Here is a 25,743-nt window from a genome sequence, read left to right as displayed (position 1 = left end):
CATCTGAACATTAACAGGTGGATGGGGAACTGTGGTTTGGCTTGAGAAAGGAAAACCTCATGAATGAAAGTGTCAGGTCCCAGAACTTTGAATAATTTATAATTGATTATTTTGTTTTTAAGTGTTTATATTTCATCTTTTCGACCCAAAATGCCTCATTTCTTCTAATGATTCAAGGATGAAGAGTTGGCTTGGCTCAGTTATTAACATAAGAATTTCGCCAATATTATGTTTTCAGTGTTAGTCAGTGTTGGTCAAGTTACTTGAAAAAAGTAATCAGTAACTAATTACTGATTACTTCCCCAAAAAAGTAATCCCGTTACTTTACTGATTACTTATTTTCAAAAGTAATTAATTACTTAGTTACTTAGTTACTTTTTAAAAACACGATTTACAACCTGAAGAGGTGATAAAGCGATAGATCTTTCAGCCCAATTCTACTTTTTCTACATAATCCATCATACAAAATGTAATCAAATGGAAAAGTCTCTTTTTAAAACTTGTTTTATCAGTTTTAATCTTTTAACTTTATGCATCAAGCAAATATTTAATTATATGCAACATTCTCTGACTGGAAGGAATTTGTTTAATATTTAAACCTATTTTCTGCACATTCCAGCTCATAAAATAAAATATTTTTTGTGTTTACACTCACTCCTTCAAATAGATGCAAGTAAAACACAGCAGAAAATAAATAAAGTCAAAGACTCAGCGGTCCTGTTGCTCTATTTTCACCTGTAAAGCAGGACTGCGGTAGGCGGAGGTTTACCCTGGTGCAGGTGTGCCGCGGTCAGTTGAAGAATCCGCGAGTTTCTCTGTGAGTTTCCCATTACGTCGTTGCGCACTCGGTGCTTGCTTGGAAGTTTAGGGGGTTTTTTTCGCTGTAAAAAGAAGTTTTCTTCCCACGCACGATGGACACTAATGTTTTTGTCACTTTTTATGGAATCAAACTCAAAGTAAGGTCAGTACTTCCACGCTTTAAACGCTGCACGCTCATACTCTCTCCCACAATCGATATGTGATCCATTGTTGATCTGCACACAGCTGTTGTCACTAACGGCGCACTCGCTTACGTCACTGTCATGAGACATTCTCGCAAAAAAATCACGGTTTTAGTAACACAGTAACGCAGCGTTCCTACGGGAAAGTAACGGTAATCTAATTACCGTTTTTGCAATAGTAATCCCTTACTTTACTCGTTACTTGAAAAAAGTAATCAGATTACAGTAACGCGTTACTGCCCATCTCTGGTGTTAGTGACGTGTTAAACGTTTTACGAGCATTGACACTAGGGCTGCACGATTAATCGTTAGAAAATCGCGATCTCGATTCATACTTATGTGCGATCTCATTTCCAAATGACAACGATTTAAAAAAAAAAAAAAAAAAGACGACGACGACGATTGTACCGCATTTTGATCCGGAACGTACTCTGCATGAAAACAAGCTCTCACTCTTCCTGCTCAACAAATGACAAATAAAAACAAATTAAGCCTACGTGAAAGTGGCAAAAACTGCAGTCCTTCGAGGTGCCTTTTGAGGCTGGCTTCAGTCAATTTCCAGACTCCGATGTTAAAATGCCTATCTTTGCAGCAGTGAAAAGCAAAAGTACAAAAGTGATGTTGTACTTCCTCCCCTTCATAACAAACCCGAATGGGCTAAAAAGTTATTTTTATAACTACCTGTATCTGTTGGATCCTTTTGGAGCATTTTAGAAGGGATTATTTGACTAATATTTTAGCTTGCTATGGAGATACAGACCATCACACAAGTTTATACTTTGGCTTCAGTGAGTGACTTTTAGCATATATGTGTGTTTGTATGTTTGAGTCACGATTTCTACTGTCTTACCAGAGAAAGGGAAAAAAAAATCAGAACAGCCCAGGTTTAAGTCCAAGTCGAGCCCCTTTGCTACAACTCTTCCCCACTCCCTCCCAGCTTTCCTCTCCACTCAACACTAGAGATACTAGAATATAAAAATGACGAGAAGGATACTCAAAACAGAATGGCTTTTTCTTGGCATCTTAATTCACTAATAGACATGTACAACCAAAATTCAATAGTGCTCTTTCATTACAGAAATGCCATAATTATGATCAACGCTGTGATGTTGGACGGTGCACTGTCATGTTGTAGTGACACACACTTTCTGTGCTTTGAGAGCATGAGCCAAGTCCTTTTTATGTCCCAGGTTGCTACAGTAATGGGTGCTTACATCAATGCAGCCCTGACACCTGATTGGGCCGGCTGTAACCTATGGCCCATAGCACATAGACTTAGACTGCACTTATGATGTTTCTCCCATCTATAACTGGAAAATCGGCAATACCATCAGTAAAGAAAATAAAAAGGGAAATCAAAGAGGTTTTCCATAAGTGTGCAGCCATAGCAGCCGGGCTTGGTCTTTTTTAAAAGTGCTTTCAGGGACGCTTAGAGTGTGGCCTTATAAGGTCTTTACAACTTGACAACATGTCATGCACTTTCAGTTTCTCTGGCTTGTATTCGGTGTAGGCTGCTTATTAAACTGAGGCTCTAGAAGAAACATTAATAAGCTATGCTACACTCAGCTGGGTCATATTAGTGATTTAAAAGAAGGGTTATGTTTTTAAAGCGTTTTGAAAACATCTATATTACTACTTATGTGACATCACCAACATCAAAATAGAGAACCTCAGAATCCATTAAACACAACAAGGACACACTCATCAAAAAGCTGTTCCACAGAAGTCGTAGCACTCCATGGGGAACTTTCAAAAACTCCCAACTCCACAGCAATGGAAAAAATATATGTACATTGACGTATGCCGGCCACTAAGCTATTTGTTCCAGTGTTAAACCACATTATCAGATTTGATGTTTGTAGCCACAGTGCTGTTTTAGTACGAGGTGAAATGTCTGAGAAGTGCGACGCAGCCAAGATGGATCACGTCAGGCTGCGCAGTTGATCCCTCACCCTGTTGACTAGATTTGTAGGACTGTGCAGTGCCAACGAGAACACGTCCAAACAAAGCACGTCTCACCCCCACCCTTCAGCTTCACTGCTCATGAGCTCTGCAGTATAATGGCATGAAAATATTTTAACTCCATTTAAGACCACAGTTAATCATTGTGGAATTATGTCAGTATCTTTCTGTTGGTATAATTTCAGCCATTTTTAGTGTCTTTAACACAACTTCGGATTTGATTTCTTTTACCGACACTTTCTTGTTTTCTCTTTCAGACACTGTCTAATTATATTGTCTCGTCTTTCTACCTAATATTTTCTGATTTTGACCTGAAAAGTGAAAGACTCCTCAGCAAAACAACGGCAACCACTGTGCCTCTGTTTTGCTCTGTCAGTGTCTATTAAGTGACACTTAGTAATGAAGTAGGCTCAATGCTGCACTGACAACATTGTTAATGGCTTCCTCTAAGTTGTATTGGACCAGAAGAATATCTCCTTCTTCATGTTACAGCAGCTAATTACTTCCTTTTTGTAGTTCTGACAGTGATTAAAGGCAGATGGGGAGATTAATCATTTTGAATTATCGTCACCACCTTTAAAGACTGAAGACAAAAGATCATGGCTGGTATCCTTAATTCCCCTTTGTGTTTGAGGCATGATGGGTAGAGTTTTGTATGAATGAGAATGTATGAAAATATTGATACATTTGAATGTAAAACTGGTCTTTTATCTCCTCTCATTATTGATGATGAGAGGAAATAAAGGAAATAATCCCAGGAATAGTGTATAGCATTTTTGTTTGAAAAAACATCTCTGCACAGAAGAGCCAGGCGTCATGAATGAAAGCAATTGATGTGCCTGGTGATTGCTAATGTAGAGGGCTGTTGTTTTGTCAGTTGAATTGCAAGTGCTGAAATGATTGAAGGTTCTAGACCAGATCAGTTCAGTGCCATGTTTCAAAGCAGCTAAAATGTCATTTGAAGTTTCATTATTAAAAGTAGAGGAAACCTGTGTTCACTCTGCAGACTCCAAATAACGGGCCCCCTCCCCTGCCCAGCTCATCTCTTCCAGAAGGCTACTATGAGGAAGCGGTTCCTTTAGGTCCTGGAAAGGCTCCAGAATACATCACCTCCAGTAAGTGACAAGCTAATATATAAAACACATCAATCATGTAACAGTAGTTATGTTACAGACTTCTGAAGAAAAAAGTGAGTGTGTCCCAAGTTTTTGCGTTACCTGATTTGAATATAAAATGAAGGGCAGTCTATTCATACCCTCTCAGACTATGACTCGGATGCCATGAGCAGTTCCTATGAGTCGTACGATGAGGAAGAGGAGGATGGGAAGAGCCAGAAGATGCGTCACCAGTGGCCCTCTGAGGAAGCGTCCATGGACCTCGTGAAGGACGCCCGGATTTGTGCATTCCTGCTGCGCAAGAAGCGCTTCGGCCAGTGGACCAAACTCCTATGTGTCATCAAAGACAACAAACTGCTGGTGAGAAACACTCAGGCATGTTACTGTCTGTGTACGTACAAATGGTGAGCATAAACTGCACTACAAACAGAATCTTTCTCTTCATGCAGTGTTACAAATCCTCCAAAGACCACACTCCCCAAATGGAGCTGAACCTGTCAGTGTGCAGCATCACACACATCCCTAAAGATGGCAAGAAAAAGAAGCACGAACTAAAGATTGTCCACCAAGGTGCAGACGCCCTGGTGCTGGCTGTGCAGAGCAAAGAACAGGCCGAGGAGTGGCTTAAGGTACATCAATAAATCTCAAAACTACTGCTTTTACCATCACACTGGATAGAGACGGTGTTTGTTTGAACTCTTTTTCCCATAAAGATGGAATTTGTACCAATAATGACGAGCTTTGACATCTTTATTGATATGTATCAATAAAGTTGTGGTTTGACGACCATAGTTTCTGGATTTTTCAAGGGTGCACACCCAGTCTTTTTTTTTCTACTCAAACGACTCAGTTGAGAAGAGAACTTCAAAGGTTATGCCTGGCAGGCTTTTAAGGGGTAAAGAGTTAATCAGTAGATAAAGAGCATTCTGTGTGGCCCAACTTTGAAGCTGACAAGAACACCAGTGCAGCATACTAGCTTTTCTTGGAGCTTTACTAGCTTTACTTGATTGCTGAACATCTAAAATATCTTGGGATCAGCCTTTAAGTTGCTTTCACATGTTTTAGAGAGTGGGTTCAAGTTACTTTTAAAGAATAAAGGGTGTAACTGTCTTGGCTTTCTTCCTCAGGATGGGCCTTTTCCTCGTATTGTATGACTGGTTTGTTGTGAACAGGTGGTTCTGCTGGTTTCTCTCTCATGTGGAGATGTTTGGTTTGCAGTCCTCTGAGTCCTTTCTTCTGCTTCTCTCTCACAGACTCCCCCCCCCCCCCCCTCTTCCTTCCCCTGTCTTCTCTTTCACTCTCTGATCTTTCCTTCTGGCAGCTCAACAAGTCCACAAAACAAACCCGCCCCGCTGACATCAAATAAGCTCCGGTACTGCTTTTCTATCCCTGCAACCATTTGTTGTTGGAGAGCACCTCTGTGCTCTGTCTGTTTCAGTTACATTGATGGTGGGTGTCATCTGGTCTTTTTGTTTTAAAAGGAAACCCCCACCCCACATTCTTCCCTCTCATCTCTGCTCCCTTCAGATCTCATATGTATCTCCTGAAATTTATGGTTTCTCAACAACCTATCGTGTGCTATTTTAAGATGCCTCCTAGCGCATTTGTGTGATGGTATTTTTTATAAACATTTGTGGCCTCCAGCAGTTCCAGTGGACTTTTAGACTTGAATATGTGATTTGTCTTCTTGTTTTCCTCCTTGTTAAGAAAACAATCCCTCAAGCATATTTTCCCCATGTACTGATGGAAACACCAGTCTTACTATATGCAGTGTTTCCTTTTGGTCTTTCTCTGGAAGTTTCAGCTGTAGCATGTTTATTGCAGTCAGGAAACAAAGACCCAAACAGTTTGGATTTTTTCTTCTTCATTCAATTACTTGCTCGGCATGGTAATTAGATGTTGTTTATTGATTGGCTGGTGCAGGTAACCTCATCGGGGGGCTGAAGTATCTGCAGGCGGTTTCAACCAGACCCATGAAAATATACAAATCCCTCAACCATCCGAGTGATGGTAATGAGTGCACAAATTGTTGCTTGGAGAAACTGGGTCTGGACACATATTTAGTCAGGTGTCGGGATTGTGGAAACAAATTGAACTGATAGTGCCGTGGCAGGTATTTTGTAACTCTAGCAATTGCTCTGGGTTTTTTTGTTTACTTAATTGATGCACATGTAGTTCGTCATGCCACTACAGTTGGCTTTGTTACATGCAGGGTTACGTTCCTTGGCTGGTCTGTGTTCCCTTCAGCTGTGGGGTGTGTAAGAGTGGCATCAAGTCACACAAAGTGGATATGTCCCAGTGTGTCTGCTGCCCCCCTCCCTCTTTGTCTCTTTGTGGTTGCCACAACTGAACATGCAGACTACAATTCAACTTACTAAAACTGCTGGACAGGACAGGTTATTAAAAGAAGAAGGAAAAAATAGTAATTGAGACTGTTTTTGGATATTTTAAGTATTCGTTGTTCCCCCTTAAATTTATTTTTGTCTCTTGAGCTTTGTGTTTTTTGTCCACCTCTCACAAGCTCATCTTTTACCCAGAGAGACATTGAGCTTCAGTAACAGTCATTCTTGAATATTATCGATCTGAATCAAAGAAGTTCAAATTTATTTGGATATTTTTCCCCCACTGGCCAACAGTGAAATAGAAGTCAGCATGAAGTCAGCATGTGAAATAGAAGTCATCGGATTCAACAGAAGGAGCAGCTCTGCTTTGCTCCACAAAAGAAGGAGAGGAAAGAAATGAAAGAAAGCAGGGTGAAGGGAAAGCTGGGAGAGTACCTGAGGCTTTCCAAAGCCCATAGTTTACAATAATGACTCTCCCAGACCCTGTAGGCTAACGATGTGTTTATGGAGCACACATGTCCATATTGTGTCATTGCTTCATTTTCCTTTTCAGTGTTTTTTAATTGTATGGATTCCCCACGCCCTAACTCCTTCTTTGTCTTCATCTTTGCCTGCTGATATAGTCTGACCTCATTTCTTTGTCTCGCTGACTGACTAACTTCTCTTTTCTTTTCTTTGCCTGCATAAATTTTGGGGGAAGTAAGTGGAATGTGCACTGTTAGTCACAGCTTATCTGCTCAAGTTTCCATTACAGTCCAACCCCTTGTGCAAACTCCTTGACAGTGTATGGTTGTCCTGTGCATGGCAATGCCTTCATCACTTTCAAGATAAGCATTTACAATACATTTATAGCTTGAGCTGTAATGCAACTATTCCAGCATGAGCCTTTAAAATAGGCCTCAATGAATTGTCAAAAAAACAAAAAAAACAAACAAACCCTGAGACAGACAGATTAGTTTATTTTTAGTTTTGTTTTGGTTTTTTTGCATCAATTGGATAAGTGCTGCCAAAAGCAATCACTCAGAAAACAAAAGGTTTGTGTTGGTTGATTATATCATTTTTTTCTTTTATCTTTTGCCAGACAAACAAACAGACAGACAGACAGAAAACTTTATTTCAAATCCCTTTTAACAGGAAGAGAACCAGGGTCATGGAGGGACAGCCATTTGTAGGTTTGCAGATATTGTAAAGAATGGGTTTCACGTCTATTAAATGCTTCAAGTTGCTTCATCTGTAAAGAAATCAAGCTGTTTTTATACCATAAAATTGCAAAATGTGCACTGCAAGGAGGTGAACAAGCAATGAGCAACAAGTCATCAGTCAACACTATTTTCTTTTTTATTGCAAGTTGTGTTTCAGCACCCATAGTTATAGCCTCCAGTCTCACCACCTCCTCCTCTTTTTGATTTGTAGTGCATTATCAGACCTACGTAGTACACTGGCATGGCAGCAAAAGCTCTCCGAAGGAAAGATAGACATGATGTTGCTGTCTATCCCATTCTCTGGCCTCTTAGCTGCTCTCAGAGCCAAACCCATGGAGCCACAGCCTGTCATTTCCCCCACGAAACCCAGTTATGCTCCTTCCAAGCCAAAACCAATGAGTTGAGGAGCCCAGCGCAGCTAGAGATGGTTCAGACGAGTGGGAGTTTGTGTGTGTGTGTGTGTGTGTGTCTGCATGTGTGTCAGGGAGTGCATTAGCCAACTTGCGCACACAGCGGTTCAACTGAAATCTCATTTTGCTATACCCACTGTTCATCTGCACTCTCTGTCACTGCCACATGTCTGGGATTGCCAGATCCCATGGTGGGTTGCCAGGTCAGACATCCAATGAGGTCATGGTAAAGCACGCTGGCGCCCTATTCACAGCTCTGCAGATCTCATTCACCCCTACTGGACCTTATTGTGTATGGATTCCATGAATGCAGGCAAAGTCTTTGTGTCTCATGTTTGTTACAGACCTGCCAACCCCCACCCCACCACCAACTACTGCCACACACCACATGCATGCATGCTCTCCCTCCTGCAGTTCATGCACTGCTTGTTGCTCCCTTGGCTGTGATTCAGTAGCATGATGAGATGTGAGAGAGTTCACCATACATGTGGCCTGCATTACCCCAGTCAAACCTTCTAGACTGAAGGAATGAGCTTCTTAATCATGTGGCAATTCAGCGAGGAAATATTTTAGGATTTTTAAATTAGGAATCCACCCACATGGTATGATCAGCAGTCAGGAGCCGTTACAGATGGCGGCATCTGATCTCCCACAGCGGCAATCAAATGTGTGACTGTGGACTTGTTTAATGTGAATGGCAGCCACGTTAGCTAATGGCGTATTTCCTTGTGGTGTTCCTAGGTGATGAGAGAGGTGTGTGTTAATGGGAGCATAGATTTGGATGGAGTTGGATCTGGATCTCCAGTGCATAAACCTGAACTGGAAAAGGTAAACAGAACACACTCACACTGATAGATGATAGTCATTTTAACAGCTTGTTGTATTTTGTTATTAAGCGTTGCTTTTGTAGGGTTTGAATCAGGTTTCAGGTTGGTAGAAGATTTGCGATTTGCGGTTCTATCTATCTATCTATCTATCTATCTATCTATCTATCTATCTATCTATCTATCTATCTATCTATCTATCTATCTATCTATCTATCTATCTATCTATCTATCTATCTATCTATCTATCTATCTATCTATCTATCTATCTATCTATCTATCTATCTATCTATCTATCTATCTATCTATCTATCTCTATATATATATATATATATATTGTGCGTGATGTCATTCAGATGGTACCTTAATTTATTAGCCTTGGCTTACTATTATTTGTGCAATAGATAACTTCATGGAATAGCAGTGTTTTGAATCAAATATCTGTCTTCCCACTGTAATTAACACCAGTTTAGTTTAATAAAATGTGCTTCCAGTGTCAATAAAAGGTTACACGTACTTAATCTGTTAAACCAGGATTTGTTGCTGTTTTTTGAAGCAGACACTTGCTTCTTATGAGCAATTTTCTTTTTTTTCTGTTGACACACTACTGCCTTTCCAATGAACACAGGAAGGAGAAAGATGACATAAGGCTATTGGCCTTAGCCAATAAATTTTCAAACGTCAATAATAGATTATTTGGTTCCAAAACTCCTTAGATGAATGTATTCTTGTAGACATAACCTTGTATTTTCAAAAGCACAGTATGTTTTCAGGCGGTGTCTAAAAACATTTACTTCTATATGGCACAGACAGGAAATTTGGCTTTCATGGGAAAAAGCAGGTAAAAAAGCAGGTAAAATCACTGTGGACAAACTGCACTCGGCACATGTATGTGTGCCTGACAAACCTCTTCCAACTTGGCATGGCAAACGTAAGCCCAGCCTAATCTCATCTGTAACATGTTGCAGATGTTACTGCAGTGTAATTAGCTGTGTTGATTAGCTTCTTGACTTGTCTGTCCTCAGGAAAGTACAGTTTTGTTCACTATGTACCTTCCTGTACACCCATTCTTTTCTTTCTTCTTCTTTTTTTCTCTGTGGTTGTCCTGCCTCCAGAAGACATCGTGTGACAGGCCAAGCTCAGATGGGGAAGCAACCCATGAGAACGGTCACAGCGACTGCAAGGACCAAGGTGAGAGTCACAACGACAGTTGCTACCAGAAATGAATCATTTTCATCCATTTTAGTTTGTGCTTAAAACAAAAAGGTCTGAACAATCTCTGTGTTATGAGTAACAACAACTACAACAACTGCAATTCTGGATCTCTGGTCAAGGTGAATGAAGACCAGTAGTTGCCCTTTATGGTGCCAAACAGAAAGTATCTTTTCATCTGGATGCCATGGATTAAATAAAATCAGCTTTGAGCTTGCATGTCAACAGATCCATGACAGATGAACAATCTAATGAAGACTGTGTGATTGAGCTAAAAGCTTGTTTTCATAGTGCCATTCCGATCACATTGCATTCACATAGTACCTTTAATCATAGCCCCATGGCACAGTACAACATCAATAATAAAATTCAGTGAGGGACAGGAGTTATTAAAACTGGTGTTTCTTGGAACCGTAAAGAATTGTTCTCAGGCTGAATGGCTGTCTTTCTCACGTAATCTCCCTCATAATTCAGAGAGGAATCTCCGCAAGCTGTGGAAAGGTCAGCCTTTATTGAAGGCTGAAGAATGAGCATTTGGATTTATTTAACATGCTTTTTCATGGGGATGGTCTTTCCTCACTCAACTAAAAGCCAAAACAAAGAGATACCGTTGAAATATTCTCAGATTATTTACTGTGTGTTTTCTCAGCTGGCACAATTCTTCTGGGAGAGAAAACTCACTTTACTTGTCAGCTCAGTTATTTGGATTGTCAACTAAAATTTAACACTCTTATTTTTTTGCTCTGTTTAGATTGGTGAATTTTTCCAGAATTGTATCTGAAACAAATTTCCCACCAGCAGTTGATTTAAAGTCTAACAACCAATTGGGTTTCGAGATTTGAAAACATTTGGTTGTGCAAGACATTTTTCTGTGTTGCTTCCATGAAATTATGAGATCTGGGGTAATATCCAAGATGTGTACTGAAAAAAGAGTGCATCTTTGAACAATGAAGTACGCTTTGGGGTGGTTAGAATTAATTGGATCCCAAAGACCTACATGCTGTTACTGACTCTGTGATAATTTGCTATATAGTAAACATTAGCATTCCATTAATAATAATAAAAAGATCTCTCTCTCTCTCTCTGTCTGACTGTTTTAGCACAGCTTTTCCTTTGCTGCACTACATTTACTCAAATTTAGAATATAGGTCCTCAGCCCTGCTTATAAATAAGTTGCTATTATTTCAACCTGGTCCTGTGATCTCCTTTCCTGGTGAGTTTATGAACTCAGTCACTTAATTTGGGTCAGATTGAAAACAGCATTTATTTGATCAATCTGGTCATTGTAAGAGCCATAAAGGGGCATTATTCATTATACGGTCATTGGTTAATGACCTATGATTGAAAAATTGCTAGTAAAAATTAGCATGTGGCATCAGGGTCAGATCAACGCCTCATTCTGGTTTCAAAACACCACGATGGTGTCATGGTAGATTTGTCTTTCACGCTGTCCACGATACTAACCCAGAAAGAGGGAAGAAAAATGAATCCACTTCCACTCCAACAGTAGTAAAGTGCATAACATAGTTTTAGAACCAACATTGTGAGAAAATAATTCAGCGACTACCAATGTTCCCTCTAATTTTTCACGTGTCTGAGCGAACACACAAACTCCCTGAGCGACATCAGACGTGTGCACTGTGGTCACGCCAGCATCTAATCCATCCAAGTTACATGGTTTATTAAAATAATCAAATTACAGCATTTACATTTATGTTAGACTACTTTTAAACTGCTTCAGCCCATTTACAATGAAAATGTAAAAAAAAAAATCTAGCCATTGGCCTGTGTAGTATGTTAACACTATTGGAAGTAAAAATGACTTGAACTCCAATTTCGAAAAAAAAAAACCAACTTTCTTTTTCTTTTTCTTTTTATAAAGCTCTGACTTGTATTATGAGTCTGTGGTCTGGGAGAGAGTCCTGTAACTCTCTGTATAATTATATAGTTACTCCTCAAAAAAGTAACTCAGTTTGGCAAACAAAGTTTTTTGCAGCTATTTTTTTAAAATGCAGCCGAGGCATTTTTAAATAAACATTTCAAACTATTTACAGAACAATCAGCTGTTCTGCATCAAATTTGATGCCACACAAATTATTTGTGACACTCCAAAAAATAATTTCTGTCCACTAGATAAAGGAGAACAACAGCCTGATACCTGCAGGCCTGACAACAGGAGATGTATCACTGCTGTAACACCTGTAACATTCAGCAGTCGCCTCATTGTTCTGACGCACACAACAAATATATTGACTACACTACACACTAACTACACAAGATTTGAGCTAAACGTCTCAAATCTCTCACATCTCAAAATACCGCCGTCACTCCTAAAATTTCCCCCCGTTTCTAACTAGTTGCCACGTTGCCATACCATTTTTTTGATTGGTCGACATGGTACTTTTTTGGACGAATAGGAAAGAAAGAGGGGGGTGGGGGTTTGTTTTTGCTCACATACAGAGAGTGCTTTCGAGCCTTTTTCCTTATAAAACGCCGTTTTTACCGTTTCTTCCTGCAGTAAATATAAACAATGACAGTATTCAGGAAGGAAACCAAACATTGCAGATATTTTTATCATAACTCTGGTTTTACGTGGCCTATCAACACAATTTAAAAACTGGTAGAAAGTCCACACTTTTTCCGTCAATTGTTCCGTCTGTCCTGCTCACATCTCCAATGGTTGTACACGTTGTCATTAACGTGGCTTCACTCCACATCAGCCACGCCGCTTTGCTAGTTAAAACGCCAGTGTCGGCACATAAGGACGCTGTCATAGCCTGTCAACCACGTTGATTGGCTGCGTATAAAAATGTGAATCACATTATCGGCTGGACTATGGGATAAGGTGGCATCGTTCTAATCCCATACGGGAGCAGCCAGTCACTTACTGACTAACACTGCAAAACAGAATTGTTAAAGTTTTATTTTCAATTCAGGTTAGTCTTTTTTTTTGTGCGCAATGCAGATTTTCTGTGTGCAGAAACCGTGCCTGCAGTGCGCAATTGCGCACGTGCGCAGCTTAGAGGGAACATTGGCGACTATTAATGTGACTTCTGTCACACCAAAATTTATTGCAAACCATGTTTAAAGTCTTCAGGAAGTTTTGGATGTGGTTTTTCTCTGACTGATTGGGGCAGAATTCACATATATTAATCATGCAGTATCGTCACAGCAACATCATCAGCTGTAATAATTGCCAAAAAAATAGTTAGTAGTTCTCATCCTTTGCTCCTTCTCTTATTCAGTCCAAGAACTCTCATAATCTTAATCAGCCACATTCTTTCCATGGCTGGTAACAAAAAAAGCTGATTTACTGGAATTAAATTAGCCTGATCAGAGTTTTTTTTTAAATTACTTTTACAACTGTGTGTCTACGCTCCACCTCAGCCCTGCATTGTGTCTTTGTATTCTTTTGTTATTGCAAGAAAGACCCTGCATCTTAAATTGACTGCAGACAGCTTACTGTTTAATTAAGACAGTTGCCATGGTAATTGTCATCTTGCATTCGGGGAGGAAAATGCAATGTGGGAAAAATGCCAAATCGGGAATTTTTGACTGCAAAGAGGAAGTTAACACAGGGAGTTGCTGTCATTATATCATATCAGTTTGGACTGCTATTCACTGTTTTCAGCAGCCAGGTGCTGATTCCTGTTAAGTATTAATGGGTGTGTGTGTGTGCAAGTGCAAGTGCAAACTGGCCTCAGTGATTATACAGATCTCACATGTGTGTTTAGAGTCAGTCCAGACGTTGGCTATGACATAAGTGAAGGGGAATGCTTTATATTTCCCTCCCCCGCTTGTTCTCCACTGTCTGTTTTGCCTCGATGTCTGACAGTACAGAGAGGTTAAAAGTCAAGCTTTTTTTTCCTTTCTAGTGTAGAGATACAAACACATTAAAACACACATCTTTCTTTTGTCTTTCTTATATTTTCTCACTCTCTTTTACACTCATTCAGATACATCACAGATCAGAGTATCAGCAAAGCAAGAGAGTCAAGCAGAAGCTATTTTCCTTACACAGACAGAGCGACTCAGACATAGCCTCTCATGGCCTTTTTTTTTTCACTGTTAGCCCTCTTTCCAGCAGAATGTGCACAGTCATTCAACTCTCTTTTGCTATTTGAATAGAAACTAGGGCAGCTCAAATCAGAACACTCAGACCAGAGGGAATGTTGGGATTTTGAAATGAGTTTAATTCTCCAACATTGCTTTTTTGAACACAAGGGTCTGATTAAACCCGTTCGGAACTCGGCGTTGTTTATAGTAGAATCTAAGGTTTCTCTTCTTTTTTACATTATTACAAAAGCATCCAAACATAACTGAATCAACATCTATCTTGGTATTTTCCTGTGCTGAGATCAAGATCATAGATTGCCTTCAGCAAGGATCGTTAGAGTTCTTTTTACTAATTTACTCTTCAGTGTAAAAAAGGAATTAATTTCAAAATGTTCTCTCAGGAAAAGGAAAGAAAAATACAAAGTCGGAGCAGAAGACTGGCACTGTGGGGAAGGGAGCAAGTAAGAAAATCACTAAGATCATTGGACTTGGAAAGAAGAAGCCCTCCACGGATGAACAGACATCATCAGCTGAAGAAGACGTACCTACATGTGGTAAGAGAGAGAGACGCAAATATCCTGACATGGTAGAAGTATGGCTTTTATATGGATCTTGATTGATTGACCGGTCTATAAATGCATTTATGTCCCAATGAATCTTTGGAATTTTGGTTAATTAAGAAAATGTTTCAAAGTAATGCCAGAGGCGTTTCAGAATGGCTGCTGAGTGGTGCGACTCACTTCTAGGAAGTTTTTTCTTAAGATTGCTATGTTAGGGTCCTGAAAGTAAACAGTTCAGACAGGTTGCTTTGATTTCCTTATGCTTTCAGACGTATTATAAAACATAAAGATTCTAAAAGTTTCTTTAAAAAATTCATTTAGAAGTGCACCCCATTGTGTGCAATGAGGACCAGTGATGGACAAACAAATAGAAATGCCTTTTATGTCTTATTATTTCCTTCATTTAGGCTCAAATAGGTACGACTAAAATGTCTCCCAACTAGACAGGCCTGAAAAAATATTGCCACTGTAACGGCTTCTTTAAGATGGTATCCTCCTGACTGTGTTTGCTCTGACAGGCTACCTGAATGTTCTCTCTAATAACCGCTGGAGGGAGCGCTGGTGCCGCCTCAAGGACAACCAGCTGCTCCTTCACAAGGACCGGGATGACCTGAAAAGCCACATAGCTTCACTGCCCCTCCGAGGCTGTGAGGTCAGCCCCGGCCTCGATCACAAACACCCCTTTGCCTTCCGCCTCCTTCGTAACAGCCAAGAAGTGGCCGTACTGGAGGTGAGTTTGATTACGTACTTGAGAGATTTTCATAGAAAAAAAACTTTGTTGAGGGAATTAGAAATGCCTCAAACACCACTAAATCACACTTAGGCTGATGCAAGAAAAGATTGCTCCTTATTTTTTTATCTTCCTCTCGAGTGCTCAATATCTCCTCCACCCACAGTGATTTTTGTGTTTAATGTTGTTGGTCTTCACAAACTTCCTCCAATTGCCATCCAGTTTGTTTTGATTCTATTTCCTCACATAGTCTGCACGCTATCCTTAAACAATCCAATTATTATTATCTTCATTTAAACAGATAATAATAATAAGGAATTTAAAGTTTATAAGGATCCTCTTCTTGTTTTGGCTGGTCTTTTTGGGGGATCATTTGCCTCCATCTCACCCTGTTTCTACTGTCCTCCTTCACTAAATCATAAACCTTCTCTCTTTTTTAACATTTAACTCTTCACAGACACTGGCGGGATTGCATATTCTGTAACTCTGACTTTTGCCTTCAGGCCTCCTCCTCTGAGGAGATGGGTCGCTGGTTGGGGGTTTTGCTAGCTGAGACTGGATCTACCACAGACCCAGCCACCTTGCACTATGACTACATTGATGTTGAGACCACTGCTAACGTCATCCAGCTTGCCAAACAGTCCTTCTGGTGAGAGATGCATCCACATCATTTCACATGAATCTTTTTCTCTCTGGTTAATACCTGGAAGAATTCTTAAAGAATTAGTGCTTAATGTGTTTTATTTCTTATTTCATTAGCTCACAATGACTTATATGTTGAAACGTAGTATGTCTGGCTATTTTCCATTTTCCTGTTTTTATACGATCGTTACAACCGTTAATGATCCATTTTTAACTATTTTGTAGACTAAGAGATACAAAAATCCCAGGTAATGAAGATATATGAAGGGCACTGTATTTTTAAGCCTAAATCGTGATGTTTTATGTTTAGTTTCACCAGTAAGCGTGCCGTGTCTCCTAACCCATATCTGGACAACCCAGTCAGTGGCTATGCCTGCCCCACTGGTATGGCACTACACTATGATGATGTGCCCATAAATGGAATGGTAAGGACACAACTGCTTACTGATGTTGCATATGTACTGCAATGAAAAAGTGTGAGATAATTCACTTCAACACCCTCTAGTTTGCTTACAAACTCTTGGCTGATTCTTTCTTTGCTTTTCATTTTTTGCATATCATTAACATATTATTGGAAAATGTGTCATTTTTGTTATGACACTTTCAGAAGTTCCAGTGAGCCTGCATGATATAAATCTTTTTCTTTCCTAAAATCAAATTAGACCAGTTAAAGTAACGGTATGTACTTTGCTATTTGCAATAATGGTGCTCGGGCCCCTTGCATACCACAGCTTTTACCTTCTGCACTCATTGACCTCCTGACAGATTTACATACGAACCTGAGGGCTGAGTCAGTCTGCACCCAAAGAAGAGCAAAATTACACTGTTGCATGATAATAATGATATAAAACTAATAAAGACAAGCAGACAGAGAATATAACATTGTTTATTCATAAAAGATGCTATAATAAAGGAGTAAAGAGTAACCTGTGATTTAACGTTATAGGACTTGGATAAAAGCTCATCAACAATTAAAAAGAGGAAACATTAAATATGTTTTCAGTCGTGGAGCAGTACTCTCCATTTTGGGAAGCTAAACTAAATTTGTTAAGTATTTCACATACTGCAGTAATGCTGCTATCATCTTCTTCCTTTCTGTTCTCCTTATCCCCCCCCCTTTATGGCATCTCCTTATTCTTAAATCCTGTCTTCTGCTTATTGCATGCTCACCTGGTCTAACCCAAGGACCCAGAGATGCAGTACTCCACTCCCAGCACAGGGGGGCGCCAGCGGAAAGAGGAATTGCACTATGAAAACACTGAGCTCTATGAGAACATGCCCTCACCCAAGCTAGTCACCAGCTGTCCTCCCAAGCCTTCTTCTTCTACTGCTGCATCATCTTCTGCTTGTCACTACAAAACTCCTGTTTCTAAAATCTCCTCTAAGTTCCTCTCTGCTGATTCTAAAACTAAAGACTCCGCTCAGGTGACTAACACTGCTGCATAACCTTCATGTTTCTTTTTGCATTTCTGCATATTAACTGTCTAACAGTTCAGGGTTTGTTTTAACCTCCTCTTAACTTTTAGTGTTTTTAATTCTCCTTCGCTGTTTGTTTACTTTATGTATTTAACTGAACTGGAGTTTGTTTGCTGATTTTCTTCCTGTGTCATTATGAACACCAAACAACAAAAGTAGAGATGATGCCTGTCTCCTGAAGCCGAAAAGGAAACTGTCTCCTGTGATCTGTTAGGATAATAAGGTGCAGTCGTTTAGATATGTCTGATAATGCAAGAGAAGGATTTAAATTCAATTGTGAATTTAAAAGGAAGGAATGAAAAGAAGCAAATATCGGAGAAATGTAGTCTCTCTTTCCAGTCCCAGTTAGTGATTTGGCTGCATTATTCTGGATCAGCTTAGACTTTTTGTGAAACTTTTGGAACAAAGTGATAACTGAATTACAGTAGTCCAGTGTAGGAAAATTAATGAAATAATAAAAGTGTTTGTAACTTTTGTGATATTGAGTGCAATCCAAGTAGAAAACCTGTGGCATAAACAACAGTGACACATTTTTCTTTGAAATGTTTTTTGTTTTTTATTTTTATGGAAGAGCATGTTGGTACAGTTTTGTATGTGTATAGCTTATATGCATTGCTAACATCTATTTGAAGGGTCATTTGAATTGTCTTTCCTGTTTGTTCAGCTAAAGGGAAAGAAGGGAGCAACAACCAATGGGGTGGCATCAAAACAGAAGGCAGAGCCAAAGAACCAGCCAAAGAAGAATGGAGTCATTGCCACAAATGGGACTGCGTCTCTGAGGCGCAACAACTCCAGTAAGTTTTGAGATTTGAAGATACCAACAGGAAGTCATCTTGAATTGAAATATCACCCACCTTTCCCAGTCAGATCTTGCTCTGTAAGGAATAGCAGACAGTGTGTCTGGCTTCTCACCGCTGATTGCTTTCAAGCAAAATTCTGTTCCACAGCAATGTGGAAAATGCAGGATATCTAAATTACAGTTGGTTTAAGTAGAGGGGAGTAAATAACTGAAAGCCTTTAAACCTATCCTACCCTCGAGACAATCCATGTGACACATGTGGGCCAGACTTGAGCCTCCTGCCAACTCCAGGGTAAGAGGCACGATAGCAGAAACAGACCCTAGCTCATTGGAAGAGAGCGAAATGTGGTCGAGTTAATCCTTGTGGTTCAGAAAAATATTTTTTGCCTAATGTGTGAACGAGGAGGGTTGTAACCACTTAGTGTAGCTTGCAATTCCTCCAAATGTCAGAATGGAAACACCAAATGTTTCATGTTGGGTTTAGAGTACCACAGATAAGAGTGCTAAATTTGAAACTATTAGCAGCGGTTTATATGACTGATTCTTCATAATTATTCACAATGAGTGTATTTTTCACGGAAACATAGGCCTGGCAATTAATTCCTGCGGAAGGCACTGAGGTCAATGGGTTTCTAAGCAGTTCATCCCCCCCCCCCCCCCCCCCCCCCTCTCTCTCTCTCTGCTAGCAAATGACCTCAGTCTCTAGCTTCTAACTTTTTGAAACCCGACTTTTCTTGTGTAGATGGGGACCAGTGTAAGTATGGGAAGAACCGTGTGGAGGCTGATGCCAAGCGACTGCAAGCAAAGGAGGAAGAGATGATGAAGAAGAAGCAGGAAATCAGAAACCACCTGACCCAGCTGAAGAAGGAGAGGAGAGACCTTCGTGCTGCTGTGGAGGCAGCGGCTGGTAAGAGAGAGAGATAGAAACGTGCTTGTCATTAAAAGACGAGTTTAATAAAGTAATATTTCTCCTCTCTCTCACATTAGGCAAACGCTCACATATTTCACTATCAGAGCGCCTGAAGAAGTTGGAAGAAGAGTGCAAACTGAAGGAGGAGGAGCGGGTGAACCTGGAGCTGGAGCTAACTGAGGTGAAAGAGAGCCTGAAGAAAGCCCTTAGCGGAGGTGTCACCCTGGGCCTCACCATCGAGCCGAAAGCTGGCTCCTCTGGCCTCCAGGTGAGTATGAAGTTACTTTATAAGTTTGTGCTGCCACGTTAGTGTACTTGATAGGTTAGTAGCTTGAACCTATTTCGCTGGAACGTTGAAGACAATATGTCTGTGAAGGTTCTCAGTCATCCAGGTCAGGCACGTGCAGAGGGTGGGGCTAGAATGGCTTGAGCACCCGCCCCTTTCCTGATGGGTGCCCAAAGTGCCCTTTTGTTGAGGAACTTTTTTAAAAAAAATTATTATTATTTTTTTTTTATGTGTGTGTGCGTGCGGAGTCCTGTCTGTGCCCCTCAACAATAATATTTAACTATTAATCACAGTTTTGCTAAATAAAAGGATCTGGCTTGCATCAGTCACATGATCACATTTAACCAATGATCGCCCTTGACGGCAGAACGCGCTGGTTATGAGCCGGGAACGAGCTCACAAAGAGCACGCGCATTTTTAGCGGTCCGGAGCTGTAGGAGAGACACAAGTTAACTCAGAGACACAGACTGATGCCACAAAACCAGTAAGTAGGTGTACAGCGTACACTGTAGTGTGTAGCACCCAGGAGTATTGGCTTATTACGTACACGTTGGTAAGCTGTCTTGTGGCAACTGACGAACTGAAACAAACGAGCGTGCTGTGTGTGCAACAGCGCGACAAACATTACCTGTCCTTTTATTAACTGCACAAGTAGTGCTGGTCATAGCTGCTGGCTACCTGGCTGTCATGGGTCTGTAGCTCTGTCACCGTTTTAGGGAACATATTTAGTTTTAAAGTAAGTTTCCGGGCTTTTCCTGCCTTTCTGGAGGGATTATATTTCACTAAAAAACGATCTAATATGCATGTCCACATAATAATTATTATAATTATAATATATTTAAAAACACAAGCTGTATTTTAAAGAACATACATTAAGAAGCAGATTATATCAGATTTATATTTTAAATAAGACAAAATTTGGATTTTACAGTAGTAAAATTATTGTATCTCTACAGTTTTAAAAATGTAATAAGCTTTGCCCCTGCACAGAGTGGATAGTGAAACAAATGGAATCATCATAATGACATTATTTCATATTTATTACTTCCCCCTCCTCATTGCTTTATTATTGTAGCTCTAGTAATAAATAATAATGTAAGGATTCTGGATCAGCACCGTGATGCCCATAGTATATACAGTATTCTGAAGAAGGTCTAAAATGTCACTGTGTGTGCGTGCATGTGTGTGTTTTATGTATATGGATTTTCTAAAAAAAATATTACTCATGATATAACATTGTCCAGACATGGCTGGTAAGGACATGAGGAGGAAACAGCAGGAGCTGTGTGAGGCTACTAAAGGCAGGGCTATAACATTTTTCTGTCATCATTTTATTATAGATTAAGTGCTGGAGTTGTTAGGTGTGGATAATTAGATTATAGTTTATTGCAACAGCAAGTTGTGCCTTGTTCTCACATAGCAAGTGGAGAGTGATATATGAAATGATGGGATGGAAGGAAGAAGAGAAGCAAAGAGTGATTCACAGGCAGAGCCTAAATTATTTCTCACAGTTTTTGTTGCCTTATGGTTCCAAGCGCTGTCACCAATCTTTGCATTTTGTTATTATCTCATGACACTTGTTTAATCAGCTACCATCTCTCCTATGGACTCTTTAATGTCTACAGTCTCAGATCAACACAGCCCTGCCCTTCCCATATTAGATTCTTGATGAATGTGTGTTGTTGTTATTCAGCCTGGTTCAATGTGCCCCTTTTTAACTTTGAGCACCCGCCCCTTTAAACCTCTCTGCACGGCCCTGATCCAGGTCATCGTAGTCAAAGGAGCTTGCAAAGAAAAGCGTCTGGACTTCTTTAAGTTACTTGAAGACGTTTCACCTCTCATCCGAGAAGAAGCTCCGGCAGCCTCGCCTCTGTCAGTGCGCCCCAGGGTGGCTGTGGCTACAATGTAGCTTGCCATCACCAGTATGTGAATGTGTGTGTGAATGGGTGGATGACTGGATATGTAAAGCGCTTTGGGGTCCTTAGGGACTAGTAAAAGCGCTATATAAATACAGGCCATTTACCATTAGCGTGTTTTGCATATTAAGTTTGCTTAACACCTGGCTCTGCCAGGAGCCTGCATATATACCATCATGGCCTGGAAAACAAGATCTGGAAGTGAAATCAAACTTCACACTTGTAAACAATTGTATCATAAGAGCAATAAGCATTCAACATCAGCAAGACAAGTGTCATGTGCAGGTTTTCTCAAATCAGTAAACTACAACTATTACCATAATTCGCCTCAGACATTGATCATCCCATGTACTCAGTCAACATTAATGTAATCGGTGACTTCCCTTAAGCAAAGTCACTCCACTCATATATTACTAGGAGCTCAATAGTGGCCAGCTAATGAGCCCCATACTAAACTATTCCATAAACACTGCATCTCTTATTTGTTTTTCTCTTAGAAAAAACAAACATTAGCAACACACATTGACCATCGGTGGTCAGGCACAGGTCGACAGGTTCCAGAGGTGCCATAAAAACACCATAAAGTTAGCCATCCATAGCTGTGGAAAGAATGTTATTCACATCACCAAAGTAACCTTCACATTTTCCCAAAAACACAGTGTAACAGCATCACAAACTCATAACCTGTAAACACAGTTTCTTCACACATAAACCCAAAAATTCTGTAGTAAAAAAACCATTAACTAGTCCTCTTATAAATCACATGATCAAACACATGAAGAACTGTAATGCTGTAGAAAAGAAAATGCAAATGTTAGCGCTGCGCAGGCGTATGCATACTTTCTCACAGTGATCTCTGTGAGCAACACAAGGTAGTGAATAACACCCCTGGTAGATGCACAGACACAGAAAATGGCATTTAAAAGGTAAAACCATCACGCAACCTCGAATGTTGCTGTCAGCCTTCTGCTCCTGTAAAAAGAAACACACATACACTGCACCTTTGTCAGGTGGGGGTTAACTTCGCACAGTCGTGTTACATCAGTAAAGTCTTGTCAGCTTTTACCAGTCAGTCAGTTTTTTTCTCTTTCACTCATTCATTCATACATTCTTTCTTTCTTTGCTGATAGTGGAATCGATCGTCGCATTTAGTTTCCACTCTTAGCAAAATGACGTCATTTCAAAAAGAAAAAGAAGAACTTTAGCTCGGATTACATCGCTGAATCCTTTTTGGGCAGGGACTCTCATTTTCTAATTGCATCTCCCAATTTACTATATTAACAACTAAATTAGTTGTACTCACAGTACTCATGTTTCCTTCATATTTTTGTCTTGTATAGTCACCAGCAATGCTGCGACGGACACACGAGTCTTCTCCATTCTCCAGCTGTGACACCAGTGACACCGAGTCCTGCTCGCTGCCGGTCAACAGCGCCTCACTGCTCTACCGGCAGCAGGGCAACCAGAAGCCCTCAGCAGTCCGGGGACATGTCCTCAGGAAGGCTAAGGTCAGAGGTCACGCTACACAACGCGACTGGCACCAGTCTTTCTCTGAGAATATGATGTGCCTTTAACTTTACATCTCTGACTAGCTCTGTCTTTTGCAAAACTTCAAACTATGCTGGGACCTTTTTGGAAGCACATTGTTTGATCCATTGTTTGGTGTGGACAGGGTCTTTTGTTTTTGAAATCTGGTTTTATTGTCTTTGACTTCCCTGTTTTGTGTGATGTGGCTCCAACAGTAGGCTGAGTATTTTAAGCAATCAACTTCTTGGAACCTTCTGAAAGGCTCTGATACATCTAAAAGATGCATTCCTCGACTTAAGATCGACATATTTAAATATGAATGTAACGTTAGTATCCCCATTCTTTTAGTCATATGTAATATATGTAATTTTAATTACATTTGTCTTGAACCTGTGTGGTAGCAGTGGAAACAGTGTGAGTTAGCTCATAACAACTTGCATAAGAATGATCGGGTCAGCAGCGTTATGGTTCAGGATTCCTGCAGTGCAGAGAACAGCTGTGTGTGTGTGTGTCAAGGTCCACAGAGGAGTTCCACCAACTAGATAACCAGTGAGGCTAATAAAGATGGTTAATAAAGTTTGTATTTCACTGCATGCTACAGTGAACTACAAGCGAGTTTAAGTACTCCACAAACACGTACACAAGTGTGATGTAGTTGCTCATTTGATTTGGTACTGACTAGCAATGAAAAATGCATTGAGGTAGTAAACAAATGAGAGAATCCCAGTAAATGCAAATACTTGCAATCTGTGTACAAGTATGCAAACCAAATCTTTGTGTTTGTTTGCAGGAATGGGAACAGAAGACCGGCACATAAACCCATCACATACACCCTTGCATCAGTCTTCCTCCAATCTCTTTTTTTGAAATTGTGTATATATTTATTTAAAAAACAAAAAACAAAACCTGTTCATACTGTCAGAAGGTGTGCTGAGGAGGATACATGCATAGCATTCACATGTACTAAAACACATGCCTAGTTTGAGTATACGGTAAGTACCACAACATAAACTTTTATACTATTAAGCATGTTCAGTGTACTTGGTTGTGCAACTTGTGTTTTCCGCTTTGACATCTTTTCAAGCAAACACCTGTCTTTATTTTTCCTCTCAAAATGTGTTCCAGCCATTTGAAGTTAAAAAGGTCCAAGGTCAAAACCAAGTATTTATTTGTAAATGTTAAAGGAAATACTAGCTTCCCTGTGTTTATTTATGTTGACGTATTTAAAGTATTTTCGTAGAGTCTGTGGCTTTGCTCACACTCCATTTTCCCACAACATAATTGGTCATCAGTCATGATGCCTCTGTTGTAGTAACGATAATTGTAACACACACCAGCCTGGCAACAATGTAGCTCCTCTCTCATTGATGTTTGAAGAAGTACAAATACAATTGTCCCAACTGTCAGAAACACCGACTCATGGCTAGCAGAAGATTTTGTTAATTGTGTTAAGTGTTTTCACACACAGATCATGATGAATCACACTTGAAGTGTGTTTTAATATGAATGTCCATATTTTATATCTGTGACTTTATTGCTATGGGTAATCCAATGGTAAGTTTGTGTTGGTTTGGTAAGTTCCTTGTTTATTCTGTTTGTTTCAGCTTTTCTTTTTGCATTAAAACAACCATGACTGAATACAGACGTGTGGTCTGGACAACTTCCAAAGAGATGTCTTTTTCTGCCAGTTTAGAGAAGTTTATGAACAGAAAGCTGACCATCTAACTGAAAGTAGATTAGATGCTGAGTCAAATATAAATATAACCTGTTAAATTCACATATTCGATTTCACATATAAGATTTTTTTTTTTTTTTTTTAATATATGTGGTGAAATATGTGAACATTGTTAATATAAAGAGTAGGCGGGGCAGAAAAGACAGGAAAGGTGTAACACTTAAAGAACAACAGGATGCCTTACAGTTAGATTAGATTGTTATAGCCAACCATGTTACTAAGTGAAATTAGTGTGCATGGCATGGGAAGCTCGCTCATTCTGTGAAGGCACCATTAATGATGTAAACAAGTTTAGGAACAACATACAGTCAGGTGACATTTTTTAAGAGTACCTGCCAGCAGTCCAGACTCTCACTCACTGGTGAAAGTTAAAATTGAAAATATGACAAATTAGACCAGTTTATCAAGAAAGGCCAAACTGGTGACAGACCCAAATAAAATACATATTATACAGCCTATATGTTTATTAAAATGTTTCTAATTAAGGCCTCACTAAGAGCATCATCATCCATGCTTTGTAATAGTTGTATTGTTAATGGAGAACTTGCGCTTCTTTCTGTGTGTGTGTGCTTGTGTTGCTCAGAGATGTCTTCATGGCACATTGCAAATCCTTCAACATTACACTGACTAAAAGGGGGGCACTTGTAAACTCACACTGCTGTGTGTTCTGCTCAATCAAAGACTGTGAGTTTGATTTCCACACTGTTAAACACACATACATTCATCAGTGTCACACTGATAATGGTGTTTCTTTTCTGTTGTTGTTGTTTTTGGACGATGTTTCACTGCCTAAGCTTTGCTACTATGTATATAAGGCTAATTTACTTTATGGGGAGTGTTGACAGATGTAGTGAAAGCATGCACTCAGTTTGGAACTCATTGAACACACAGACACTCACTGGTTCGTGGTGATGTAAATATTTCCTGTCTCCTGCCTGCCGGAATGATATCCCGAAGGTTTTACAAGCATGTTAGCTTAAAGATGGGACAAGAGATGGTGGTCAGCAAGTGTTGACCTGCAACAAAAAAGGATGTCTG

General features: G+C 39.9%; 1 protein-coding gene across 1 annotated transcript in view; it reads left to right on the top strand.

Moving 5' to 3' along the window:
* The window catches only part of afap1 (actin filament associated protein 1), a 51,117-nt gene extending 26,725 nt beyond the window's left edge, over nucleotides 1-24,392 (top strand). Inside the window, exons 4-17 of the mRNA XM_085351132.1 lie at nucleotides 3,970-4,078; nucleotides 4,227-4,438; nucleotides 4,528-4,707; nucleotides 8,774-8,860; nucleotides 9,972-10,047; nucleotides 14,526-14,678; nucleotides 15,203-15,414; nucleotides 15,918-16,063; nucleotides 16,367-16,481; nucleotides 18,197-18,326; nucleotides 19,074-19,238; nucleotides 19,319-19,509; nucleotides 22,784-22,951; nucleotides 23,761-24,392. Of these exons, the coding sequence (XP_085207258.1) occupies nucleotides 3,970-4,078; nucleotides 4,227-4,438; nucleotides 4,528-4,707; nucleotides 8,774-8,860; nucleotides 9,972-10,047; nucleotides 14,526-14,678; nucleotides 15,203-15,414; nucleotides 15,918-16,063; nucleotides 16,367-16,481; nucleotides 18,197-18,326; nucleotides 19,074-19,238; nucleotides 19,319-19,509; nucleotides 22,784-22,951; nucleotides 23,761-23,787 (1,971 nt within the window). The 3' untranslated portion in view covers nucleotides 23,788-24,392. The remainder of the gene's footprint in view (nucleotides 1-3,969; nucleotides 4,079-4,226; nucleotides 4,439-4,527; nucleotides 4,708-8,773; nucleotides 8,861-9,971; nucleotides 10,048-14,525; nucleotides 14,679-15,202; nucleotides 15,415-15,917; nucleotides 16,064-16,366; nucleotides 16,482-18,196; nucleotides 18,327-19,073; nucleotides 19,239-19,318; nucleotides 19,510-22,783; nucleotides 22,952-23,760) is intronic.
* The last annotated feature ends 1,351 nt before the right edge of the window (nucleotides 24,393-25,743 follow it).

This window comes from Diplotaxodon limnothrissa, linkage group LG3 (assembly GCF_057381915.1).
Source record: "Diplotaxodon limnothrissa isolate DT_005_m linkage group LG3, D_limnothrissa_male_GT1.1, whole genome shotgun sequence".
Taxonomy (NCBI): domain Eukaryota; kingdom Metazoa; phylum Chordata; class Actinopteri; order Cichliformes; family Cichlidae; genus Diplotaxodon; species Diplotaxodon limnothrissa.
This window is presented reverse-complemented; position numbering and strand designations above follow the sequence as displayed.